Consider the following 23605-nt stretch of genomic DNA (forward strand, 5'->3'; position numbering starts at 1 on the left):
TCCTTTATAACTCCTTCACTTTTTTGAGGTTTTATTTTCACCAAAGTCACTCGTTCACATGAAGAGTTAACTTGTTCTACAGGGTTGTTTCAGAAAAATAGCAATCCTGGTATCCTCTTCTCCATTTCTTTCCCAAAGACAACAATCTAACTCTCTTGGTTTATTCTTCTGGTGTTTACCTCCATATTTATAAACAACAAGCATGTGTTGATACTTCTTGATTTTTCAGCTTTAGACATTATCTTTTGACTGCCTGTTATGGAGACTGGGATTTTGTTTTCTTTCACCTCTTCATGCTCCCATTTCTAATCCCCCATCCTCCAAAGGAAGTTGTAATTTTGGTTAGATCAGTATTCAGTGTTGGCTTTGTTTTGACTAAGTTTACTGTTCTGAGCTGAGCCATAGAATGAACCGCGGCTACTTTTTCTTACCCCTGAAATTGTCTTCTTATTACAGTTGATTATTTTCTTGTATTGTTTATAAGTGTTTCATGCCCTGATGCTCTGTCTCCTCTCATCATCTTCGGTCACCTCAGGTTTTCAATCCATGGAGCCTCTGACGGGCTCCAGGCAGGGCCGGTGGCCCTCTCTGCAGGTGCACAGCTATCATCTTGGGGCTCCTGTTGCCCATCTCCTGTTTCCCATATCCCATGTTTTCTGCTTTCTTGGTTTCCTCTCTCCTTTTAATGGAGCATATCCTCTAGTAGCTTCCTGAGAAAGAGGGTATAGAGGTAAATATTTTAAGACTTCACCTGTCTGAAATTTTTTATTCTGTCCTTCCCCTTTGATTAATTGTTTGGCTGGGGATAGAATTCTAGCTTGGAAATAAGGTTCCTTCAGAACGTTGAAGGCATTGCTCCATTGCCTTTTGGCTTCCAGTGTTACTACTGAGAATTCTGAGGCTGTCAGATTCCTGATCCTTTGGTCTGGAAACTGGTGCCCTTTCGTCCTGGGATATACTGAGCTATCTGGCTGATGATTTTCTCTCCTCCACCTTCTCTCCCCTGACTTTCTATAGCACCTGTAATCAGGTGTCTGCCTTCTGTTGGACAGGTTGTCTAACCTTACCTTTTCTTTCCAGCTTCCATCTTTTTGCCTTTTTGTTCTACTTCCTCAGAGATTTCCTCAACTTAATCTTCAAATTGTTTTACTGAGTTTTTCAGTTTCTGCTAACAAGTTTTTAATTTCAAAGAGCTGCCATTTTTCTGGATTTTCTTTTTTAATGGCATTGTGAACCTTTTAAGTGGCCATAATATCTTTCTCTCTGACCATATTACTGATAATTAAAAAAAATTATTTTTCTTCTTCTTGCATACCCACGTTCCAGCAAGGTCCTTTCCCCCTGTTTTGATTTCTATCCTTAGGGTTAGAGGATTTCTTTAGATGTCTGTAGTCCTTTGCTGCCTGCTTGTATGGATCCAAAGTTCTTTTCGTGTGGGTTGGGCTGGTCTACCCTGAACTTCTTGGTAGATCTGGCTGGGCCGTTGGCTAAGAAATCCTGATGTCAGTATCTTTAGGTCTTTTCTCTTGGACTGGTCAGTTTCCACAGAGAAGACTTCCAGTCTCCTCCCTGAAGGACTAAGGGCTGGCTGCCAGCATTTTAGGTGAGTGAGAGTAGAGAGATCGCGGAGGGCAGGGCAAAGGGATGATCTCAACGTGTGGTATACATGTTTTTGTATAATCCCCATTTTTGGTATGGTACTGCTATCTTTAATGATATGTTGGTGTCCTCCTGGCCAGACTGCCAGAAGCCCTCTTTTTTATCCTCTCCAGAAAATAGGACTTTAGACTTCTGCCCAGGTAGTAGGAGAGGCCACAAGTCCAAAAGTTCATCCAATCCTTATTTCAGTCCCTTCCTCTTTATTCCCATTTCCAGAGATGCCTGTCAATTCCTGAGGCTTTAGAGGATTCTTCAGGGTAAATTTGGTTGGTTCTCAGCTTTCCCTACTGTTAGCTTAGGATTTAGCGTTTTCAGGGCTGCTAAGTAATCCATCCACTATCCAGTTTCCAAAGTTGTGTTGCTATTGTCGCCTTTTCTGTTTTCCTCTGTCCTTGTGGACTTATGTCTTAAAAAAAATCCCTTTACCGTGCTTTTGGTGGTGTTTCAGGAGGGAGCAAAATTGGATGCCTGTACTTAATCCACTCACTCACTCTTCAGCTCACACTGCCTTGATTTCTTCCCCCACATCTTCCACTGATACTGCTCAAGCTAAGCTCCCCAGTGACCTCTGGCTTTTAAAGTTAATATACCTTTTTTTTTTTTAAGTTTTCATCTTACATTGCCAGCATTTGACAAAGCTGACCATTCCTTTCTTGAAATGTATCTAATCTTCCCTTCTTTGGAACCATGGAAAAAAACACAGCTTTACTGTGATATAATTCACATACCATAAAATTCACCTTTTAAAGAATTTTTAGTATATTCACAAGGTTGTCCCACCATCACCACTATCTAATTCCAGAGCGTTTTATCATCCCCCAAAGAAGCCCTGTACCCATGAGCAGTCATTCCCATCCCTCACTCTCTCAGCTCCTGGAAATCACTAATCTACTTTCTATTTCTATGGGTTTGCCTATTCTGGACATTTCATATAAATGGAATCATATAATATACGGTCTTTCATGCCTGGCTTCCACTTAGCATAATGTAAAGCTGCTTTTTGCTGGTTAAAACCATCTCCGCTACCTGACCTCGTCCTCGCCCAGTGCTGCAGTCTTTTGCATTAGATCCTCTTCCCTTCTCCTTTACTGCCCTCTAGGTGATCTTAGCTGCTCCCCTAACTTGGAATACCACATGCGGCAATGGCTCCCAAAGCATGTCTCACCCTGACACCTCTTCCCTGAGTCCAGACTCATACAGCCACTTGCTGACTTGGCGTCTTTACCTCGAGGCTAACAGGCATCCCAAACTGATCATGTCCAAAACAGAATTAAGTTTTCATCTTGAGCCAAACCTAGTTCTCCTCTAGTTGACCTAATTTCAAAAAATGATACTACTATCCTCCAGTTGTTCAAGTGAAAAACTTCATACAGTGTGTAAGTATATATTTATCTGTGTAATTATTCGTTTTAGTTCTGAGTCCCTCACTAGTCTGTAAGCTCCATGAAGGCAGGGACAGTGCCTATTTGGTTCACCATTGTATACCCAGTACTTAGCACAGTGCCCAGCATGTAACAGGTAAGCAAAAAATATTTGTTGAATGAATGAACGAATGAATGAATACAAAAAAGAATAAGACATAATTCTTGCTCTCAAGTTGTCTACAGTTTTATTAGAGAAATCAGATGTCCATGTGTATTGTTAAAGACTATAAAAAAAAAGTACAAAATTAAGCGTCAAAGTAAGTAGTAAAGCTTTAGGAGTTTAGAGGCAGGATGATTAGGGAAAACTGCATGGAAACAGTGGGGATGGGTAAGTTTTAGATAGGTGAAGATGAACATGAGCATAATAGCAAGCAAAGGCCTTGCGTGGAACTTGAGTTGTTTAGGGGATGGTGGGGAGACCACTGTAGCTTCAGAAACCATTTCAGAAAACAAGCCCTTCACTTTGGATCATTTGATGAATAGACTTATTGGGAGGTAAAGCACACAGTAGTACGTTGTAGGAAGAAGTGCAATACTACAGCAAATGAAAAGAACACTAGCAATCACACTGACAGATAACCGAAGGAATCAGGTGTTTTATAGTTAGTCTTTTATTTGGGCATCAGTATAGACAGAATTTTATTAAATGCAAACTTTTGGCATACAAATAATCAGAAAAATTTAAACAATCTGATTTTGAAAATTTTTCTTTGCAGTTGAAGAGCTCACTCATTATGCTTCAGAGAACCTTTGATCTACTAAATAAGAACAAGACAGGCATGGCTGTCCAAAGCTAGTGATCTTAAGGACCAAAATTATAGAGATATGTGGAACCAAAAGAAAACGTCTTGAAGAAAACCAGAGGGTGAAGGATTTGAATTGTCATAGGAACATTTCCATATTTTCTCATTATTTGTACTTCTAATATGAACATTCTTTTTAATAACATTTATTGGAGAATTAGTCTCTGATGGTCTTAAGAATCCATCCTTTCATTTCTTATACATAATTCTAAGCTGTGAATTTCTCCAGTGAAGCGTGAAATATATTGTGGATTTGAATTTCTATGATACAAAAAGAAAATGAGACATTCTGAACTGAGTGGTATGGCATCATTTTCACAGTGAGATTTGAAGTTTGACGCTTTAAGTTTATCTGTTAGCACAGAATCAGTATGTGTCCAATAGGCTGCTTTCACAGTTGAGATACATTCAAGAGGATAAAGAAGACAATATAAGAAGAAATCTCTAAATCATTACTAACTTTGAAGGATCAGTTTTCAGGCATATATTATAACATTTATAGGTTCGTGTACTGTAAATATTATCAATACAATGTCTTCATTTATTTAGCATGTAAATTCAATAGTCAAATCTTTTGAATCTGCATGTTGATGATTATTATCTGAAAGGTTCTTCAGCCATGTGGTATCTTTATGAAAGAAATAGGTGTTTCTTCAGGTGGCTCTCAGAGGTGAGATTATTTTGCCTCTTCATACATCATATGGCAGAAGAGTCAATTTTGGAAAAGGAAACATGTAGGATACCATCTCTCAAAACGAAGAACCATGCTCTGAGTTTTAAAAACTAGAAGATTATGTTAAAATCTGGGCATTTTAGTGACAGATCAAATGAATACTTGAACTAAGCTTGGCTTCAGCTTAGCAAACTTTCATGGTGGAAATGAGCCATCTGGTTGAAAATATTATAATTTGTGGACTACTTTTCAGTAGCCACGTATGGCTTCATTTACTCATTCACATGTGTGGCTTTAGGCAGTCAGTTGTAAGCCAGACACAAACTTTAGCTCTTTAAGAAAGACTTTGGGGGGCTTTACCTCCCAAAATAAGTGCACTGACAAGTTGTAAATCAGACATGAGCTTTGGCTCTTCATTAAAAGTTTTTAGGCATATGTGTCTCAATACAAGTGATGTCTCTGGAACAAGAGAAGGACAGTGCAGAATAATTTGTATATATTCTTACTGCTTGAATAACAACTACCTTTAGTTAGATGTCTCTTTTTTGCCCAGAGTCACCCAAGCCACATGGGATTGCTAAAGTCATTTTCGAGATGCCCATAGAGAATGAAATTATTGACTGGATTAGAGGAAAAACGGGTTTCTCTGGGTGAATCTCAACTAACCTACCTTGGGATACCAGTGTACCTACCTGGAGGTTTTTGATAAGGATTTATGATGTGTCTGACTGAGCAAGAGTGACTGGATTGTAGACTTGAAATCTTGTTCTCTGTTAATTTCACAAACATGGTCACTGACAAGCTGAGTATTTTTGTGATATTTCTTGAAAACCTGTACTTCATAAAATACCTCAAAGAAAGTTACCAAAGCTAAGTTGCTTTATAAATTACTACTAAATATGTATGCAGAATTCAATTAATTGTATTTGAGCCTATGTAAATTGAATATCAATAAAACCCCAAATCTCTGAGTTGTTTTTCTTCTTTTTCGGTCAAACCCTCCCCAAACTAGAAAGCCTGTTTCTGTGAAAACGTATACATGGGCCTACACCCTTTAAAAAAATTTTTGTGCAAAAGTGAAACCCAAAGAGGACTCTCATCTTAGGGCAGTTTCATTTCAAATATGCAGCTTTCTGGAGCAAGAGTACTAGATTGGCCTTTTGGTCGCATGTAGAGACTGCTGGCCAGAAATCATGAAAATGAACAAGTTGGATAATTAACAGATCAGGGACAGTGACCTGGGCCTTTAAGAGAAGGTTAGCGAATTTGGGGGCGGTACGTCGGTAACATTTTGCCGTGGAGATCTCCCCCAACGCCTGTTGCTGGCGTCTGAACGAAGACCTGCCGACCCACGGGTCTCACGTATTTAGGAAACTCTCAGGGGTCCAGGTTTCCCGTATTTCCGCCTTCGCCGACCCGAAGGCTCGGGAGGCTGCCCTGCCCACGCGCCGCCCGCAGGCACCCGCGGGGCCGGGCGGGGTCCGGGCGGCCGCCTCTGGGGCGTGGCGGGGCGGAGGTGCGGGGTCAGCCCGGCGCCCAACAGCCTGGACCCGCTGCCGAAGCCCGGCCTTCGCTCCTCCGCTCCCCCGGGCGCCAGGGCCGCGGGCCGGGGGAGGGGCCTCGCCGGAGGGCTCCGCACGTGCGGGCGGGGGATGCCCGGCGCCGGGGGCGGGGCACCCGGAAGCTCGCGGACTTGCCGCGCTCAGCCCGGCCGGCCGTGGGGCGGCTGGGGACACGGCGGAGGTTGGCGGGGGACACCGCGGGAGGCGGGCGCACCGCCCCAGCGGCGGCCGGCTGTGGTCACAGGTGGGCGGCGGCGGAGAGGGCGCGGCGGAGAACGGAGCCGGGGTCCCTGAGACTCCAACCATCGCGTCGGGAGCCCCGTGGAGCAGAGATCGGCAGACGCGTCCGCGCCTCGGGAGGAGCCGACCCTTCTCTCCGCCTTGGCCTCTTTGACTGCAGCCGCACCTCGGCCCGGGAGCGCAGGTAACTTCCTTCCCAAGGTCATTCTTCGGGCTGGGCGGTGTTCTCGGCCCACCCACGTCCTCACGATTGGCCGGGGCGGGAGAGGCGCGCCCACCTCGCGGCGGAGAAGTGGGTCTGGACGGCGATCCTGAGCGCTACCCGGGCGCCGGTGGCCTCTCCAGAGCCGGGTAGTCGGCCACAGTGGATACACGCTTTGTCTCCGCCCGCAGCCCCGAGGGTGTTTCCACCCGCACCCTGGCTTCGGGCGGGGACAGCCCGGCCCTCCCCAGGCCGCACCCGCAGGTGAGTGCAGCCACCTATGCCCCGGCTGTCCCGGGCCGCGTAGTAGGCTGTCGTCATGGGAACGGCTAGCGCCCAGGCGGCGCCTGTCCTGGATGGGGACCTGGCGGGGAAGGCGCTTGGAGCCCCTAGAGCCCTGGAGCTCTGTGTCTGGCTAAGCCGAGCCAGTAAAGCCTGATAAAAAGGGGACCACCTCCCCCTCTTCTCATTTTTGATTTCTCAGGCGTTGGTGGTTAATCAGGGATAGGCTTGGGTGTGCTTGCTATGAGTTGTGTTCTTTTCACTTTACCTCCTGAGGGCTTCTTATGCCTCGTGGTGACAGGTGGAAATCATGACCAAGAAGGGCAGTATGAAGCCAGGGAAGAAAAACAAAGCGGAAGAACCTGAACTGGAGCCCCTGTGCTGCTGCGAGTACATAGATCGAAATGGGGAAAAGAACCACGTGGCTGCTTGTTTGTGTGATTGCCAAGATCTGGATGAAGGGTGTGATAGGTAAGAGCTGTGTGTTTCTTGATGCTGGGCTGATCCCTCCCGCCTTTTTGAGAACTACCACGTATACTTTCAGCTTGGCCATCCAGAACACTAGAATTTGCTCTTCATTCTATTTCCACTTATCTCCAACTGAAAGTTGTCTTTTATGTCAAGTGTGAGGACTTTATAAAGATGAATTATTACTCAGTAGTGCACAACTGTCTTTTCAGCTCAGTTTACTAGGACATTATTATTTCTCATTTAAAGGGGGGAGGTGACGGAGAGAACAGGCAGGTAAAGGGATAGTAGGCAAGTTAAACGCATTAAAAAAAATAAAATGCAGGCCAGGAGAATCTGTAAGTTTAAAATGAACACATTAGTACCAGAAAGTTCCTACAATTCTCAGTGGTCTCAGCATTCAGAGACTGACATCTTGGGACTGGATTGCACTTGGCCACACGGGGCCTTGAGGGTTGAAAAATCATTTTCCTGCTCTTGGAATCGGTTTCACCCCTTGTTTCTGGGGAGGAAATCCAGCCAGAAGGCATGTTCCTCCCCTGGACTGGCTGTTTTCAGCATGAGCAGCAACACAGTCCTGTTTGATGCTATTGTATTTGGCTTTTATTTTCACCGTTATCCCAAGTGATGGAAATTAACTATCCAAAGAGATGATTTCTAACATCACTGAAAAAATTTTGTGCCAAACAGTAATAACCTGGTTTTTATCCATTTTCTAAATAATTATATATTTAAAAATTATCACATGGAAAGCGTAACGTGGGGAGAATACAGATGGTGGAAACTTGCATTTCCCATCAATAATTCCTTCTGGTTAAAAAACGTCATTGCAGTGGCACATGGCTGATTTGGAGCTTGGTGTGTTGATCTCGCCATGAGACGCATTCTTGGGGACTACTGTAGTCTAGTACCCCATAATCCCTTTGTAATTCTTCCTTGACAGTGTCAATAGTCTTTTACAGGTGTCTTTAAAGGTAGGTTCTTTAGTCTGAGTCTAAAATCCATACTGAGAAACTAGAAAACTTTGGACTAATGAATGGAGAAATGATGCCTTTTCTGTAACCTCCATCACTCAAGACCACAGCTCTTCCATTAGCCTTCTAACTCTTCCTCCCTCCCAGCCTTTGAGACCTGGGCTGTCCCTGAGTTTTCTTTTCTCCAGACCCTTCTGGATGAGATGGGCTCCCAGCATTTCCACAGATCCGCTGCTCTGTATGCCTCCCATATAGTTAGTTCCCATTCACTTCCAAGTCTAGCCCTATTTTTTAAAATTCTAAATTTTTTTTTTTTTAAATTCTAAATTTCTAAAACCAATGTTATCCTTCCTTAAACTGTTCCTTTCCATAATAGCCTAAGTATGCGAAAAAGTCAACAATACTACCTGTCCACAAAGCTCAGTCATTTGACTTGTACTAGCTTGACCTCCACGCTTCCTTATGCAGCCCCCTGCCCTACTGAACTGGTTTACTCCCCCGGCCCAGGACAGGTTTTGTGCTGCACACGCGTCTCTCCGCTGGAACGCCTCCCTGCCTTGCTCTCCACCCACAGGAATACTAGCCAGCTGTCAAGGTCGAGCACAAATCCCTCTTTTCCCACAAAGACCCCTGCGATGACTCCACCGGGAAGTGTGTCCTCTCCTCTGAGCACACCTTACCGTGTTTGACTGTAATAGTTCATTGGGTGATTTTGCTACTTTGTCACTTATCTAATATTTCTTGGATTCTCATGTTGTCTTCACAACTAGGTTGTGAATTTTTTTGAGATTCTTATGTCTCTACGCCCACCCCAGTCTGAACAGGACTTATGTGGAATACGTGTGTATTCCTGTGTATTTGTTTCGTGGAGAAATAGTTCTGTTAAATATCTAAACATTTTCTCGTTCGTATTAAAAAATTATACATGAATCTGAAGAGTTCGTGTTTAATAGGAAGGAAGTAGAATGCTTGGTCTTTGGCATCTTTTATCATTTATCCTGCTGTCTGGCCTAGTGTTGAGTGGTTTGTAATTCAGCAAACACGTCGGAGGTGCCTTCTCTGTGCTCTCTCTGAACAGATGGATCACGTGTAAGTCCGTGCAGCCCGAGACCTACGAAAGGATCATGGATACGATCTCTGACCGCCTCCGGATTCCTTGGCTTAGGGGAGCCAGGAAAGTTAACATTAGCCTCCTTCCCCCACTCTTCCTGCTGCCTGTCTTCCTCCGAGTGGCTTCGTGGCATTTCCTCCTGGGGGTGGTGGTTTTGACCTCCCTCCCTGTGCTGGCTCTGTGGTACTACTACCTCACTCACAGAAGGAAAGAACAGACCCTGTTTTTCCTGAGCCTCGGACTGTTCTCTCTGGGCTACATGTACTACGTGTTCCTGCAGGAAGTGGTCCCCAGGGGGCGTGTAGGGCCCACTCAGCTGGCTCTGCTTACCTGCGGGTTACTTCTCATACTCTTAGCCTTGTGCCGAGCCAAGAAGGATCCAGGCTACCTCAGAAACCCAGCAAACGGTGACAGATCTCTAAGCGGCAGCCACACGGAATACCTGAACAGGACAGGGCCGGAGAAGCCCAAAGGGTTCCCCGGCGCAGATCCAGCGGGCGGTCTCAACAACCGCGCGCCCAAGGATGAGCCTAAGGGCTGCCCCAGAACGTCGGCCGGAAGCCCCGCCACGGGGAAGGAGGACTGGTGCGCCAAGTGCCGGCTGGTGCGGCCGGCCCGGGCGTGGCACTGCCGGATCTGCGGCGTCTGTGTGAGGAGGATGGATCATCACTGCGTCTGGTATGTTGGAAAAATCTGGAGGCTTGCGGAGGGTACATTCACGTGAGACTCTCTAGCCGGGTTTGCTCTTCCTTTGTGCCATCCTCAAATTTCTCTCCTTCCCAGCTTTACACCTTGGAGATATTTGTGGGCTGTTATGATGTTCCCACTTAGTCATCAGTTTTTTGAGCTTCACAGATTTAGTTCTTTTCAGTCATTTCCGGAAGGTGTTTTTTTTTTTTTTCTTTTCCCCGCTTTCTCTTTTGAGCTGCCCCTCATCTTCTTTCTAAGAGAGAAGTATCTACAGTTTAATGACTTTTTTAAAAAGAATGTATCAGACATAGTATAGGCACATCTCCCTGTGCTCACAGAGCTCAAGAAAGTGTTCCTGTACTTTTAGGTGACTCTGATCCTCTGACCATGTATCCGTCATCATTTTGATGCTACCAGTGATTTCTAGTTGACATTATTGACTTAAGGTCCTGCCAGATAACTCCCTATTTGGTTAGTGGTGCAGAAATGGGCTTTTTGGGTACCTCTTTGCTGGCCAGTGACAAACGAGGACACCTGAGGACACCCGTAAGATGTGCGGTGCAACTTTTAAAGAAAATGTTGCAGCTTTACTGAATAAATCTTAAACTAAAGGAGCGTGATTGATTCAGATATGAATGCTGTAAGTAGCATGATTGCAACTTGCTCTTGAGGCGGTCATGGTCAGTGAATTGGGCCTTTTATCTAGGATTCTGATCATGTCACAGTCTCCCCCTCAGAGGGGGACGTGGGACAGGGTGAGGGTGCAGACAGCCCTGGAGGACACAGGAGCAGACCTTAAGTTCAAGGCTTATGAACAGGGACAGCTCTTTTCTGGGGCTTTGTCTTTAGGAGTAAGCAGGTATTTTCATTTTTAGGTTTTCCTCTTCTCTGTCTTCATCATTTATTCTCGTGCATACCTGGGTGTGTGCGTGCGTGTGTGCAGGGTGGTGGCCCATTTACAAGCGCTGGTTTGCAGAGGTCCTGACAGCCTCGCCTGTGAGATCTCTGCCCGCTGGAGCATCCCGGCATGCCTGTCATCCTGCCCTACAAATGGCCATGACATGGGACTCTGTACCTGACAAGTAGTCTGTATACTGTTGAGTTCTCTACCCCACACTGTGTTTCTAACCTCTTGGGATCTTTTATTAATATGTGTATGTAATGTATGTTTTCCCACATCGTATAATACTTCTGATTTAGCATTTTTAAGTTTTTATAACTCTGATACCATCCTATCCTTATGGTGGTGATTACAGTGTTAACTCTCTTAACATTGGGTAACAGACTTCACTTATTAACATCTAGAAAGATTTGTTAGCCAGGTTCTGCTTTTTTACTTAGTCTTGTCCTTAAGCTAATGATATGATTTCACTTTGCAAAGAGCGGAGAATATAAGACTACATCTCTCAGCAGACAAGTTTTTAATTCCCTAAAATTGAAAAACAAGAGAACTTATTTTTTAATGACTGAAATTCACACTATCTCTGTTTTAAAAGCTTTCTTGTTTATTGAGCTATTAGAGAACTTTTTAAAACATGTTTGCTTTCTTCCCCTCTGTGCTGTTTGGAGGATAAATAGCTGTGTCGGAGAATCAAATCATCAAGCATTTATGCTTGCCCTTTTGATCTTCCTGCTCACCTCGGTGTACGGGATAACGCTGACCTTGGACACCATTTGTACAGATAGAAGTGTCTTCACAGCTCTCTTCTATTGCCCTGGAGTTTATGCAAATTACAGGTGAGACATGGATACCCCATACGGGGCCCCACGGAAGAGGGAGTGGATTTGCAGTGAATGTACGGGGCTGTGATTCACTGCTAGGTTAGGGGTTCTCACCCAAAACACAGGACAGGTTCTGGGGATGCTGGGTATCCCTGAAATTGCCAACACACAGTTGTGCAGTGGATACGTGCATTTTTCTGGGTGATGTCACAAGAAACGTTGACCTTAAAAAGTGAGGAACCAGTGCTCTACAAGTAGGACTAGGCTTACTCAGGGACTTCAGGGTCAAATGACCACTAGCATGCCCAAGGTAGCCACAGTGAAACTGAAATGATAACTAAAGTAGCAGTCTCTGGGTATGGATGTGGTCTCTTTTGTCGCTCGTTATCGGGGGAATTCTCACTTTATTGCTGTTTTCTGGTGCTTTGTAGCCGTCTTAATTTACCGCTTCTGACCCTTTCGTGAAATGCTTACAATCTCTGTAACCTTTCTTTTCTATTTAACCTCCATTGATTTTTTTTCCTGTTCTACTTTTTTTTTTTTTTTTTTTAAATCACCACTCATGATTACTGTGGTATCTAGGTCAGAATTTCCTTCAGTGTTTTTAGGTTGGGGCCCATTTATACAGTGTGATGATCTCCATGCTGTAGCGGAAGCGGGAACTTTTTAGCTTTGGCCCAATCCCCTGCCCACCCTGTCCCCGAAAGCTCTGCTTTAGGACATTTATCACAACCCACTAAGAATAGTAGTCACTGAAGGATTTCACAACCTATCAAGACTCTCAACACAGAGAAGACAGGAACTTAACCTGCGGAGGAGGGCCCATCTGTTCTAATGCCCACGAAAGTCTGGGTCTGCAGTGGCGAGGGGGAGATCTGTCCACAGACTGGTACAGACAAGGGCCCGCACAGGGGTGCTGTGTGGACAAAGCAGGGAGTGTCTTGAACACAAAGAGCGAGAAGAAAGCAGAGGCCCTTGGGGGTCGTCGTGCCTATACGCTGGTGAGCATGAGTTTTCTAGGCTTTCTGTGGGCCCCGTAAATGAAATGAGGGACACAGTCCTGCTACTGTGTTCTCAGTGCTGTGGACCCACGATTCATGTCTCCTCACTGGGCCTCAGTTTTCCTCATCCTTGTGGCGATTTAATCATCCCTGAGGTCCCTTTCAGCTTAACAGACGAAGATCCTGAATGAATTTCCCGCAAACTCATGTGCAGATGTTTGAAGATCATCAATTGGCAGACGTCGATCGGCAGCCTCCCCTCACAATCTTATTAACGAGCTGGAAGCAGAGTTCTTGTCCTGGGTGACCCTGTTGGGTTTTGGAAGCGGGATTTGAAGTGCGATGGTGCCCCTGGTGCTCCTTCAGAGCTGACGAGGGAAGGGCTGCTGGTGTTGGGAGCTGTCCTCTTACCTGCGCTCGTCAGCCTTGTCGCAAGAGAACGGCGATGAGCAACCTTAGCACTGCTCCCCGGTTCCCACCCACAGCCCCCTTGAGGACGTTTACAGCAGTCTCACGGCGCCTCCGTTTTCTTCTGCATTAAGAACAATTTAGGAGTTATTCATGCAACAAACAGGTCTTGACTGTGGTCGTGTCAGACACTGTTGGCTGTGTGGGGGACACGAAACACACAAAACAGTCCCTGCTGTTCTAGCATCACATCCTAGAAAAGGAGGCACCGGTAATTATGAGATAGAACACGTTAAGAGTCATAAGTGAAGCAGGTTATTGGCGCTCCGAGGAGAGAAAAGTATCTTCCAAGTGGGGTAATCAGGGAAGGGGCCAGCGTCCTTAGGAGTAAGTACTACGTGTGTAAAATGTTACTGTGGGGAGAGCTCTCTGAATGTGAAGCGTTGGCCGCCCTGACCTACCTTTTCCTGCTCCCAGCTCAGCTCTGTGCTTCACCTGCGTGTGGTACTCTGTGATCATCGTGGGGGGCATGGCCTACATCTTCCTGATCCAGCTTATAAACATCAGCTACAACGTGACGGAGAGGGAAGTGCAGCAGGCCCTTCGACAGAAGATGGGGCGCCGGCTGCTCTGCGGGCTCATCGTGGACACAGGCCAGTACAATCGGGGCTTCCTGCAGAACTGGCACCAGTTCTCCACCCTGGGCATGCACCCCTTCCACCACCCTGCTGAGGACATTGTATGAAGTGCCTTCTGTACGGCTCCGGGGGCGGGAGGGTGGCTCCTCCCCCTGCTCCCTTGCATCCTACACTTTGGTACGCGCAGGATGCTTGTGTTTATCCCCAGTTTTTTAAAGGCATTATAGGGCCATGCTCAGGTTTAGGCACTGGACTGGGAAGAAATTAATTTTTCTGACTTCACAATTTAAGGGATTTTTATATCAAAGCAGTAAAAGTAGAGCCATTCCTTTCCAGTCACCTTATTAACTAACTCAGTCACGAGAAGTTGAAAAGGATGTGGATTGCTAATGCAGAAATTGACAGAAGCAATTGCCACCCATTAGTATGGGAGAAAGAGCTTTGGATTAGGGTAGTTTCTAGTCCCTCTTTCAACTCCTAATAGCCATGCGACCCTTGGTCAAGTCACTTCCCTGAGTCTCAGGTTCATTTGTCAAGTGGGGTACTGATGCTGCCCTGGCTACCTCACAGAGCGGTTGTGTGGGGGGACACGGGAGGGTCACGAGAGGGATGCGGTATGTGGAAAGCACTGAAAAACAACGAAAAACTAAAGCACCAGAGAGGTATGAAGTATTATTAGGAGACTCCTAAGACTGGAAAAAATATTTCAGGTCAGAATATTGAAGCCAGTCCATTTTCAGCATTTCAGAGTGAAAAACAGATCCCCAAATACCATGTTGTACAGTTATGGGGATTTCTCTTTCTGAAGTATTAGACATTAACTACTCAAACAGGGTAGAAGATGACCAAATGGATTTACGCTGTCATCTGATCTTGAAAGTTGATAATAATTACAAGCCTAATTATTGCTAGTATAATGCACAGTGGTCATGAGTTTAGGTGATGAGTTCTTATATTGATCTTATTTCTTATGGATTTATTCTGTTCGGATTTACTCTTAAGTAATTCCAGTAGGCATCAATGTTTTTTTCCTCTTCCCATGTGTTGCCTGGTCAGGTGCTAACACACTTGTGACAATGGCTGGACGAGAACAGACACTCCTATGGGGAAGATTTTACTCTCTTTGTGGGCAGGGTGTCTGGTTAATATCAAGAGCTTGACTTTTTTGTTGATATAAGTAATTCAGACACTGTCGGTAATAGCACTAAGTTGCAAAAACCAGTATTCTGGCGTTCACATTATTCTGGCATGAGCTCTCTTTGAGGGGCTGATTGACGTCTTCCCACTTAACTTGCACATTACTTCTCATTCACCTTTCCCAAGATAAAAGTATCTCACTAGGAGAGAAGAAACAGGGTATATGTGGTTTCCACTAATTAATAGATTACTGTTCTTCCCTAGCTCTTCCTAAATTGTTTCTTTAATTGTATCTCAAAACGGAAAATGTGTAAAGGATTAAATATTTAACGTGGGTCTATTCTGGCATAGAATTAAGATGAGGCAACTTCACATGGGGAAAAATACCCTCTTGAAATATTTGGTTTTGTACCTGTACTTTATTTTGGAACCCCAAAGAATTCATGAGCCCTTAAATTTGTTTTGGCTAATAGCTTAATATAGGGAAAATATTGCCAGCTTTTTCAGTCTTTCTGTGCATGCTGCTGTAGCAAGAGGTTTATAAAGGTCGAGAAGAAATATTGCTACTTCTACAGCATTGCCACCCTCTGCAGCTGGCACCATCCCTAGTCCTGCCATTAATCGAGGCTGTCCTTAAGACAGGCACCACATTTTTATACAGGCTTGTCGTTGCTCTCCCTAGAGATGGATTGTTTAGTGAACGATAGGCTCCGTATTCCACTAGGATGAGCCAAAGAGCAAGTCTGGGGATGTTAGCAGAGTCTGTGGTTTGTACAGTGGTACCCTGTCCCTGGTCCAGAATCAAGCATTCATTTGGAATTAACATTGGAGGTGATGTAACGAATTCCTTTCTGTGTGGGTTGGAGATGAGAGAGAGAGAGAGAGTAATGATGTCAAGGACAGCACATGTGGCCAGAAATCTCTGCTTGTAGGCTCTTGAATGCCAGATGTACAGCCAACTCTGATTGTCTAGCAATTGATAATAAAATTCATAGAAATGTTAGACTAGTCAGTAATCTTGGCCTCTTGCCAAATCTTTAACAACAATCAAAATATGATGTGCTGAAGCTGAGGAGTACCCTGAAGACCACAGTCATTTGGGAGAATTAGGAACGATCATCATCTTTGTAACAATGCACCCCTAACAGGGTTACCTGGATGGGGCAACTCACCATTTCCCTCACTCAGAGAAGAACTCCTTGTATATTATTCTGGCTGTTTGGAATTAAGGTGCTTGTTTGAAGTTGAGAACTTCACGGTTGGCCGTTTACAGAAGAAAGCTCAAGCCTTTGAAAAGCTCCCTGGTTCTGTGGAGGTAAAAGCCTGCTGAAGTATTTGCACCAAAAGGAGGAGCAACCAAGGGGCTACGTGTGAGCAGTTTCTGTACACTCTGGGATATCCTTGGTCTGTACTCCTGGACTTTCAACGCTTTTTAGGGTCTGGAGCTATTTGAGGGATTTCGTCCTTTGAAAGGACAAGGCCTCTGGGAACAAATGATTCCCGGGCGCAAGTGGTGGCAGCGGCTGGGGGAATTGCCCTGCGGACCTGTAACCGCAGTTTCTTGGCCGTAGGGGCAGGCCCGCCCTGACGTATTTCAGACAAGTGCGTCCCCCACTTTCACCCCACATCCTCAGTTTCTGTTAAACATACTGGATGTGGAGTTGAGTAAATGATCTGCTGTAGTCTGACCACTTCCATTACTGTCATGCCACTGTGTACTCTTCCCTGGGGAGAGAAATGGGTCCACTTGAAAGATGTGAGGGAGAAGTAGTTGAGGATCAGGATTGCACGAAGGGAGAAAATCCTTCAGTATTTAGAAATGTTTCTTACGCTCCCCAAAGAGTACTTTGTGCTTATAGCTGGGCACACCTAAGGTGAACGGACCATTGACCGCGGCCCTCCGGTAGGCTCCTCTCATGCTGCTGATCAAGCCTGAAGTGTGTTTTGGGGACGCTGGGCTGCTCCTCTCACGTCAGCCACCTGTGTGTCTGTTTTTAGGATCCTGTAAATCTTTGCTCTCCAAGTACTGGTGGTCTCCTTTGGTGAATGAAGTAAATGTTGTCTTCCACTGTACCATCTGCCCAGCAGAAAGACTGCTACAAACGTTCTCTTATGCAATAGTCCTTGGTACTTCTAAAATTTTTAGCAAGAGAAAATTTTCTATAATAGAATCTTCCACTGCCAGGAAACACAATGCTGGTAAGGTTCTCTGTAATAGTGACCATCTGCTTAATAGACTGTTTCCTTTGGGTAGGACATTAGCTTTTTATTATAAAACACAACTAATATAAGCAAAAATATGACATCTAGAAGCACAGTTTTAACCAGGATGTTTAAAAATTAATGTTTTGTGAGGTTTAAGCGTCCCGGTAAGTAGGTTTATATGACTTCATTTTAGCTATATTTTGGTACCCTGCATTTTAAAAAGGAGCAGTTCCTCAAACAAGCAATGGATAGTAGAGACTTTTGCTTGAGGCACCTGTTTGGAATCTGGGTTTCTCATCAGCAGCTTGACAAGTATGCCATTTTGTATTAAACATTGCCAAGGTGATGCAGGGGGAGAACGAGAGCTATGCTTAACTGATTGCTGAATAAAATTTGGTATGTTCTTGTGGACGGGCTTGTGATGTTACTAGCTAGCCTTCCCGATGGCACCTTTAACTTCTAGAAAACTCATACTTTAAAAGCAAACCTTTAAAAGCAGAGCTAGTCTATTCCAGTTATCGATGCAACTAAAATCCTCTATTTCTTCACATGGCGCCACTGACAAGATGTCGTGTTACAGAGCTCAGCTTGTCGCGATCCTGTGGTCTAGGTGATTTGCCGGTTGGAGTTGTTGGGGCCTCTGAGCCTTTTCATCTGATTACGTTTCTGGGTCTGATGTTAGACTAGAGGAAACCCAGGAAAATTTATTTAATATTAAATTTAACGTAACTGATTCAGCAACGTTAAAGGGGACTTGTGAAGCCAACACTGGACGCTGCGGGCTAAACGTTTTGCACTGTTTTTATACTTGTATTCATATCCTCTTATCACCTCAGACTCAGACACAAGGCCTTTTAAGTGGAGATTTAAAAAATTACTGCCATTTATGTAAAATAACGTACTGTGACCAAGTTGTTTAAATGGAAAATAAAGTGCTTTCTTTAAGGAAAATCGTTGATGTTTCTTGGTGTGTCTCCTGAACTCTTTTGCTTTAAGAAAAGCCTGCATTAGACCTGGGCTGCCTTTTTGGCTACCTAGATGTCCCCATCCTGTGGACTTAAACCGTCCCTAGCCCTAAACTATGCTTTTCCTTGTGGTTACTTTTCCAGTTTTGTAGGCCAGGGATACTGCTTATTTGGGCATTTTGTTAGCAGTAACACTTTAAATCATATCTTTAAGAGAGTGCAGCAAGAAACTTTAGGTCATTTACTAAGTCACTTACTAAGGAGGTCATTTTCTAAGTTATTTCCCAGTGTCTCTTTAGAAGGTTCTATAAGTAGATTTAAAAAGTCCTCGCTGGCCCAATGAGAATACGGGCTGCTGAAGACTCAATTTCTAATTGATGCTTGAGGTGAAATAAAACTAAAATAAAGCTTAAGAGAGAAAACTTAAGCTTTATGGGATTTATTTAGGCCCCTGGCAGGTTTACTTGAGGTAGTCACCCTTATCTACTGGCTTGGCATTAAAATAAAATTGATATTTTATTTCTGGGGGCTAATACCGGCCAATATTCTATAACTGTGCTATTGATAAGTAAAAACAGATAGTGGTTTAGATGGGAAGAGGTTAACTATGAGTTACTTTTAGTCGCATTTCTTTACTGGCCATTAGTCTTAAAAAGAGTTTTTAGATGACTGTATAATCATATTAAAGGAAAAGATGAGTGGGAACAGGGACATTGTGGAAGAAATAAAGTTCAGTATAGTATGTTTTGTCATATCTGAGTAAATCATAATACATTTTCTATAGAAAAAGGATATGTGATTTTGCAGGTGGTGTGGCTCGATATCCTTTCTAGGAAGTAAGAGACAATAACAGAATTTATTGAACAACACACAGAGTTTTATTTTACCAACTCAAATTTTCAACTTATCAAATAATAGTAGTTACCTCAGGGCTGCAAGGGACTGTCTCGTTTTACTGTGTGCATTTACTGCCTGAATTTGTTGTAATGAGCATGTATCTTGTAATGAAAACTTTTTTTCTAGCAGGCAACTCTCTCAGACAATTCACAGGAGTGTCTTGTCAGTCTTTATATTCTTTAGCATCTTAAACATTAAAACAATCTTTGAATTCAAGATAAGTACCTTGATACATAGACCAAACTGAGCTGAGGACTGGAAGACTGATCGAGTGTGTTATTTAGAAGTTGCAGTTGGGAGCACGAGCAGACATTTTAACAAATTGCCGGACTGCCTTCGATAGAGCCTTTAGCTTTTGGACTTCCCTTCATGCTTAGCAAAGCGCACTGAGGGGAAGTATCTCTGGTGCTCCAGTTTCTCTGAAATCAGGATACACTGCTACCCTTTGCAGCAGCTGCCTAGAATGCCTTTTGATGCACGGTTTTCCATCAGGTGGGCAAAAAGGACAGGGTCTGGCAGGATGCCTGTTGCTGATGCTAAGGTACCAGATGACTGGCCCTCCTTTTCTAAGTGCTCACTACTTTTAATTTCTATTTAATTAAAGTTACATTTGTCAACAATTCACATTAAGCTATAAGGACATATTTTTCTTCACAGTCTCAGGCAAGCAAACACTTGTCCTTTTTAAAGTTTATGATCCTAAAAATACATAGGGTACATTTGAACAGCAGAGCTCTAGACTGTTCCTTTGGATGATCCTGCTGTGATAAATGCGTTAGTGGACTGATTAGCAACCTAGGAGAAATCAAAGAAGGAAATACAAATTCACAAAATAATTTCTTTGATCCAAGAAGTATGTGACAGAACATAAACCAGATATATGCGTGCATATGTGGGTGGGTGGAGATAAAACACACACACACACACACGGACTGATGGAGATTCCCATTGTAAGCATTGCAAGCACTGCACTGGGTCATGGCCACTGGCACACCAAGGACTCCTTACCCACGAGCCGAGCATCTGATTGCTGTACACCTGAGTCACAGCGGTGTGAGCATCTGGAAGTCTGGAAGAATTTCAGCTACCTTCCTACGGAGCTGCTCTCGCCTTTCTTCTTTTCCTCTTTCCTCTTTCGTAAATTTTGCAAACTTCTTCCATGTCTGAAATGTGATCCAGAGAATCCTCCTTTAAGAATAAAAAGGAAAAAAGTGAAATACGATGGAAAGGTTGACTTTCCATCTAACTGAATTGAAAACTTTACAAAAGTAATCCTTATGTGAATAAAATGTTATATGAAAGGTATGGAAATCACAATTGGGATTCAGACAGTAAGAATGCTGCAAAGAAAATGAAGCAACAAAAGAGGATGGAAGTGACTAATGGGTTATTTTTCTCTTCCATCAGGTGGTCTTCCATCACAGGTCACCCTCTGTGAGAAGGTGACATCTGAGCAGAGCACCTGGTGGCCTCTGAGTGCAGGCCATGAGATGTACTTCTCAGGGGGTCTGACCACAGCCTGCACCTTGTGTGTGAGGCAGGGCTAGTGGAACAAGGGCTCCAGCAGCCAAAGTCCTTGAGGTAGAGATGCTGGGAAAGCACGTGCAGCACATGCCACAGTTATTAGCATCAAGGTCCTGGTGCTTGGATGTGTATTGTTTAAAAAGCCCACTGGTAATCTCACCTCCAACAATGGTCTTGAATTTTAGTTGAGGAAAAAAATCTTAAGCCAGTTGTCTGCTGATGGGCATTTGGGTTGCTTCCATGTCTTGGCTATTGTAAATTACGAACATTGCTGCTATGAACATTGGGATGTATGTATCTTTTTGAATTAGAATTTTCATTGTTTTCTGGAGTGGGATTGCAGGATTATATGGTAGCTGTATTTTTAGTTTCATAAGGAACCTCCATACTGTTCTCCATAGTGGATGCACCAATTTACATTCCCACCAACAGTGTACAACGGTTCCCTTTTTTCCACACCCTCACCAGCATTTAGTATTTGTAGACTTTTTCATGATAGTCATTCTGACTAGTGTGAGGTGACATCTTGTAGCTTTGATTTGCATTTCTCTAATAATTAGCGATGTTGAGCATCTCTTCATGTGCCTGTTGGACATCTGTATGTCTTCTTTGGAAAAACGTCTATTTAGGTCTTCTGCCCTTTTTTGGATTGGGTGGTTTTGTTTTTTCTATATTGAGTTGCATGAGCTGTTTGTTTTGGATATTATCCCCTTGTCGGTCACATCATTTGCAAATATCTTCTCCCATTCCATCCGTTGTCTTTTTGTTTTGTTGATGGTTTCCCTTGCTGTGCAAAAGCTTTTAAGTTTGATTAGTTCCCATTCGTTAATTTTTGCTTTTATTTGCCTTGGGAAACTGATCTAAGAAAACTTTGCTACGATTTATGTCAAAGAATGTTTTGCCTGTGTTCTCTTCTAGGAGGTTTCATGGTGTCATGTCTTACATTTAGGTCTTTAAACCATTTTGAATTTACTTTTGTATACGGTGTGAGGGAATGTTCTAATTTCATTGATTTACATGTAGCTGTCCAGCTTTCCCAACACCATTTGTTGAAGAGACTGTCTTTTCTCCATTGTATATTCTTGCCTCCTTTGTCATAGATTAATTGACTATAGGTGCATGGGTTTATTTCTGAGCTCTCTATTGTGTTCCATTGATCTGTAAGTCTGTTTTTTGTGCCATTACTTCATTGTTTTGATTACTGCAGCTTTGTAGTATTGTCTGAAGTCTGGAAGGGTTTTATCTCCAGCTTTGTTCATTTTTCTCAAAATTGCTTTGGCAATTCTGGGTCTTCTGTGGCTCCATGTAAATTTTAGGATTATTCTACTTCTGTAAAAAATGTCATGGGTATTTTAATAGGGATCGCATTAAATCTGTAGATTGCTTTGGATAGTGTGGCCATTTTAACAATGTTAATTCTTCCAATCCAAGAGCACAGGATAGCTTTCCTTTTCCTTGAGTCATCTTCAGTTTCCTTTATCAGTGTTTTATACTTTTCAGCATGTAGGTCTTCACCTCCTTGGATAAGTTTGTTCCTACATATTTTATTTTTTTGATGCGATTTTATTTTATTTATTTATTTTTATTATTATTATTTTTTGGCTGCATTGGGTCTTTTTTGGCTGCGTTGGGTCTTTTCTGGCTGCATTGGGCCTTAGTTTCGGCATGCGGGATCTTCGTTGCGGCATGCGGGGTCTTTCGTTGCGGCACACGGTCTTCTCTCTAGTTGTGTCGCGCGGGCCCCAGAGCACGTGGGCTCTGTAGTTGTGGCACGCGGGTTCCAGAGTGCGTGGGCTCTGTAGTTTGCAGCACGCGGGCTCAGTAGTTGTGGTGTATGGGCTTAGCTGCCCCTCAGCATGTGGGATCTTAATTCCCCGACCAGGGATTGAACCCACGTCCCCTTCATTGGAAAGCGGATTCTTTACCACTGGACCACCAGGGAAGTCCCTTGATGCGATTTTAAATGGGATAGTTTTTAAGCTTTCTGGTATTTCATTATTAGTGTAAAGAAATGCAACAGACTTCTGTATATTAATTTTGTATCCTGCTACCTTGCTGAATTCATTTATTAGCTCTAATAATTTTGTGTGGAGACTTAGGGTTCTCTATATGGAGTATCATGTCATCTGCAAATAGTGACACTTTTACCTCTTCCCCTCCAATGTGGATACCTTTTATTTCTTTTTCTTGTCTGATTGCTGTGGCTAGGACTTCCAGTATTGTGTTGAATAGAAGTGGTGAGAGTGAGCATCCTTGTCTTGTTCCTGAATTTAGTGGGAAGGCTTTCAGCTTTTCACTATTGAGTATTGTATTGGCTGTGGATTTGTCGTAAATGGCCTTTATTATGTTGAGATATGTTCCCTCTATACCCACTTTGGTGAGAGTTTCTATCATGAATGGATGTTGAATTTTTGTTAAATGCTTTTTCTGCATCTATTGAGATGATCATGTGGTTTGTCGTTCCTTTTGTTAATGTGGTGTATCGCATTGATTGATTTGCATATGCTGAACCATCCTTGTGACCCTGGAATGAATCCAAGTTCTCTATTTTGTCTGATATGAGTATTGCTACCCCCACTTTCTTGTTGTTTCCATTTGCTGCCCTTACTTTCAGTCTGTGTGTGTCTTTTGCCCTGAAGTGAGTCTCTTTTTAGGCAGCATATTGCAGGTTCTTGGTTTTTTATCCAGTCTGCCACTCTATGTCTTTTGATCGGAGCATTTAGTCCATCAACATTTAAAGTAATTATTGATATGTATGTACTTATTGCCATTTTAATCCTTGTTTTCCAGTTGTTTTTGTAGTTCTTCTTTGTTCATTTCTTCTTCTTGCTTTTACTTTAGTAGTTTGATGATTTTCTTTTGTAGTATGCTTGATTCCTTTCTCTTTGGTTTTCGTGAATCTACTGTATGTTTTTTATTTGTGGTTAACATGGAGTTAAAGTATGTTGACCCATAAATACATCTACTTGCTTTAAACTGATGGTCATTCAAGTTCAAACACATTCTAAAAGATATCTATA

General features: G+C 43.5%; 3 protein-coding genes across 9 annotated transcripts in view; 2 read left to right on the forward strand and 1 right to left on the reverse strand.

Moving 5' to 3' along the window:
* GRAMD1C (GRAM domain containing 1C) overlaps nucleotides 1-4287 on the forward strand; it is a 92838-nt gene extending 88551 nt beyond the window's left edge. For 3 of the 4 annotated variants that reach the window (XM_061193092.1, XM_061193090.1, XM_061193093.1), the window contains one exon: nucleotides 3800-4287. In XM_061193092.1, the coding sequence (XP_061049075.1) occupies nucleotides 3800-3880 (81 nt within the window). In that variant the 3' untranslated portion in view covers nucleotides 3881-4287. Of the gene's footprint in view, nucleotides 1-3072; nucleotides 3200-3799 lie in introns of those variants that run through there. The other variant, XM_061193091.1, reaches the window with a different exon arrangement.
* A 1993-nt stretch (nucleotides 4288-6280) lies between these two features.
* Nucleotides 6281-14169, forward strand: ZDHHC23 (zinc finger DHHC-type palmitoyltransferase 23). 3 transcript variants are annotated; one of them, XM_061193097.1, is made up of 5 exons: nucleotides 6281-6545; nucleotides 7122-7316; nucleotides 9366-10076; nucleotides 11658-11825; nucleotides 13697-14169. In XM_061193097.1, exons 2-5 carry the CDS (start codon nucleotides 7156-7158, stop codon nucleotides 13962-13964), a joined length of 1308 nt encoding a protein of 435 aa, XP_061049080.1. In that variant the 5' UTR covers nucleotides 6281-6545; nucleotides 7122-7155; the 3' UTR covers nucleotides 13965-14169. The 3 variants fall into 3 exon arrangements, with proteins under 3 accessions (XP_061049080.1, XP_061049078.1, XP_061049079.1); XM_061193095.1 differs by having other exon boundaries at nucleotides 7147-7316; XM_061193096.1 differs by lacking the exon at nucleotides 6281-6545 and adding an exon at nucleotides 6731-6827 and having other exon boundaries at nucleotides 7147-7316.
* A 5119-nt stretch (nucleotides 14170-19288) lies between these two features.
* Nucleotides 19289-23605, reverse strand: part of CCDC191 (coiled-coil domain containing 191) — a 101691-nt gene continuing 97374 nt past the window's right edge. For both annotated transcript variants that reach the window (XM_061193100.1, XM_061193098.1), the window contains 2 exons: nucleotides 20070-20249; nucleotides 19289-19856 (listed from right to left, as the gene is read on the reverse strand). In XM_061193100.1, the coding sequence (XP_061049083.1) occupies nucleotides 20105-20249 (145 nt within the window). In that variant the 3' untranslated portion in view covers nucleotides 19289-19856; nucleotides 20070-20104. The remainder of the gene's footprint in view (nucleotides 19857-20069; nucleotides 20250-23605) is intronic.

Source organism: Eubalaena glacialis, chromosome 6 (genome assembly GCF_028564815.1).
Source record: "Eubalaena glacialis isolate mEubGla1 chromosome 6, mEubGla1.1.hap2.+ XY, whole genome shotgun sequence".
Lineage (NCBI taxonomy): Eukaryota > Metazoa > Chordata > Mammalia > Artiodactyla > Balaenidae > Eubalaena > Eubalaena glacialis.

Excerpts from the sequence above, each read along its gene's own strand:
- ZDHHC23 (XM_061193097.1), top strand. The coding sequence starts at position 7,156 with ATGACCAAGAAGGGCAGTATGAAGCCAGGGAAGAAAAACAAAGCGGAA. Across the intron at positions 7,317-9,365 it reads CTGGATGAAGGGTGTGATAG|ATGGATCACGTGTAAGTCCG; the intron begins GTAAGAGCTGTG and ends CTCTCTGAACAG. Across the intron at positions 10,077-11,657 it reads ATGGATCATCACTGCGTCTG|GATAAATAGCTGTGTCGGAG; the intron begins GTATGTTGGAAA and ends TGCTGTTTGGAG.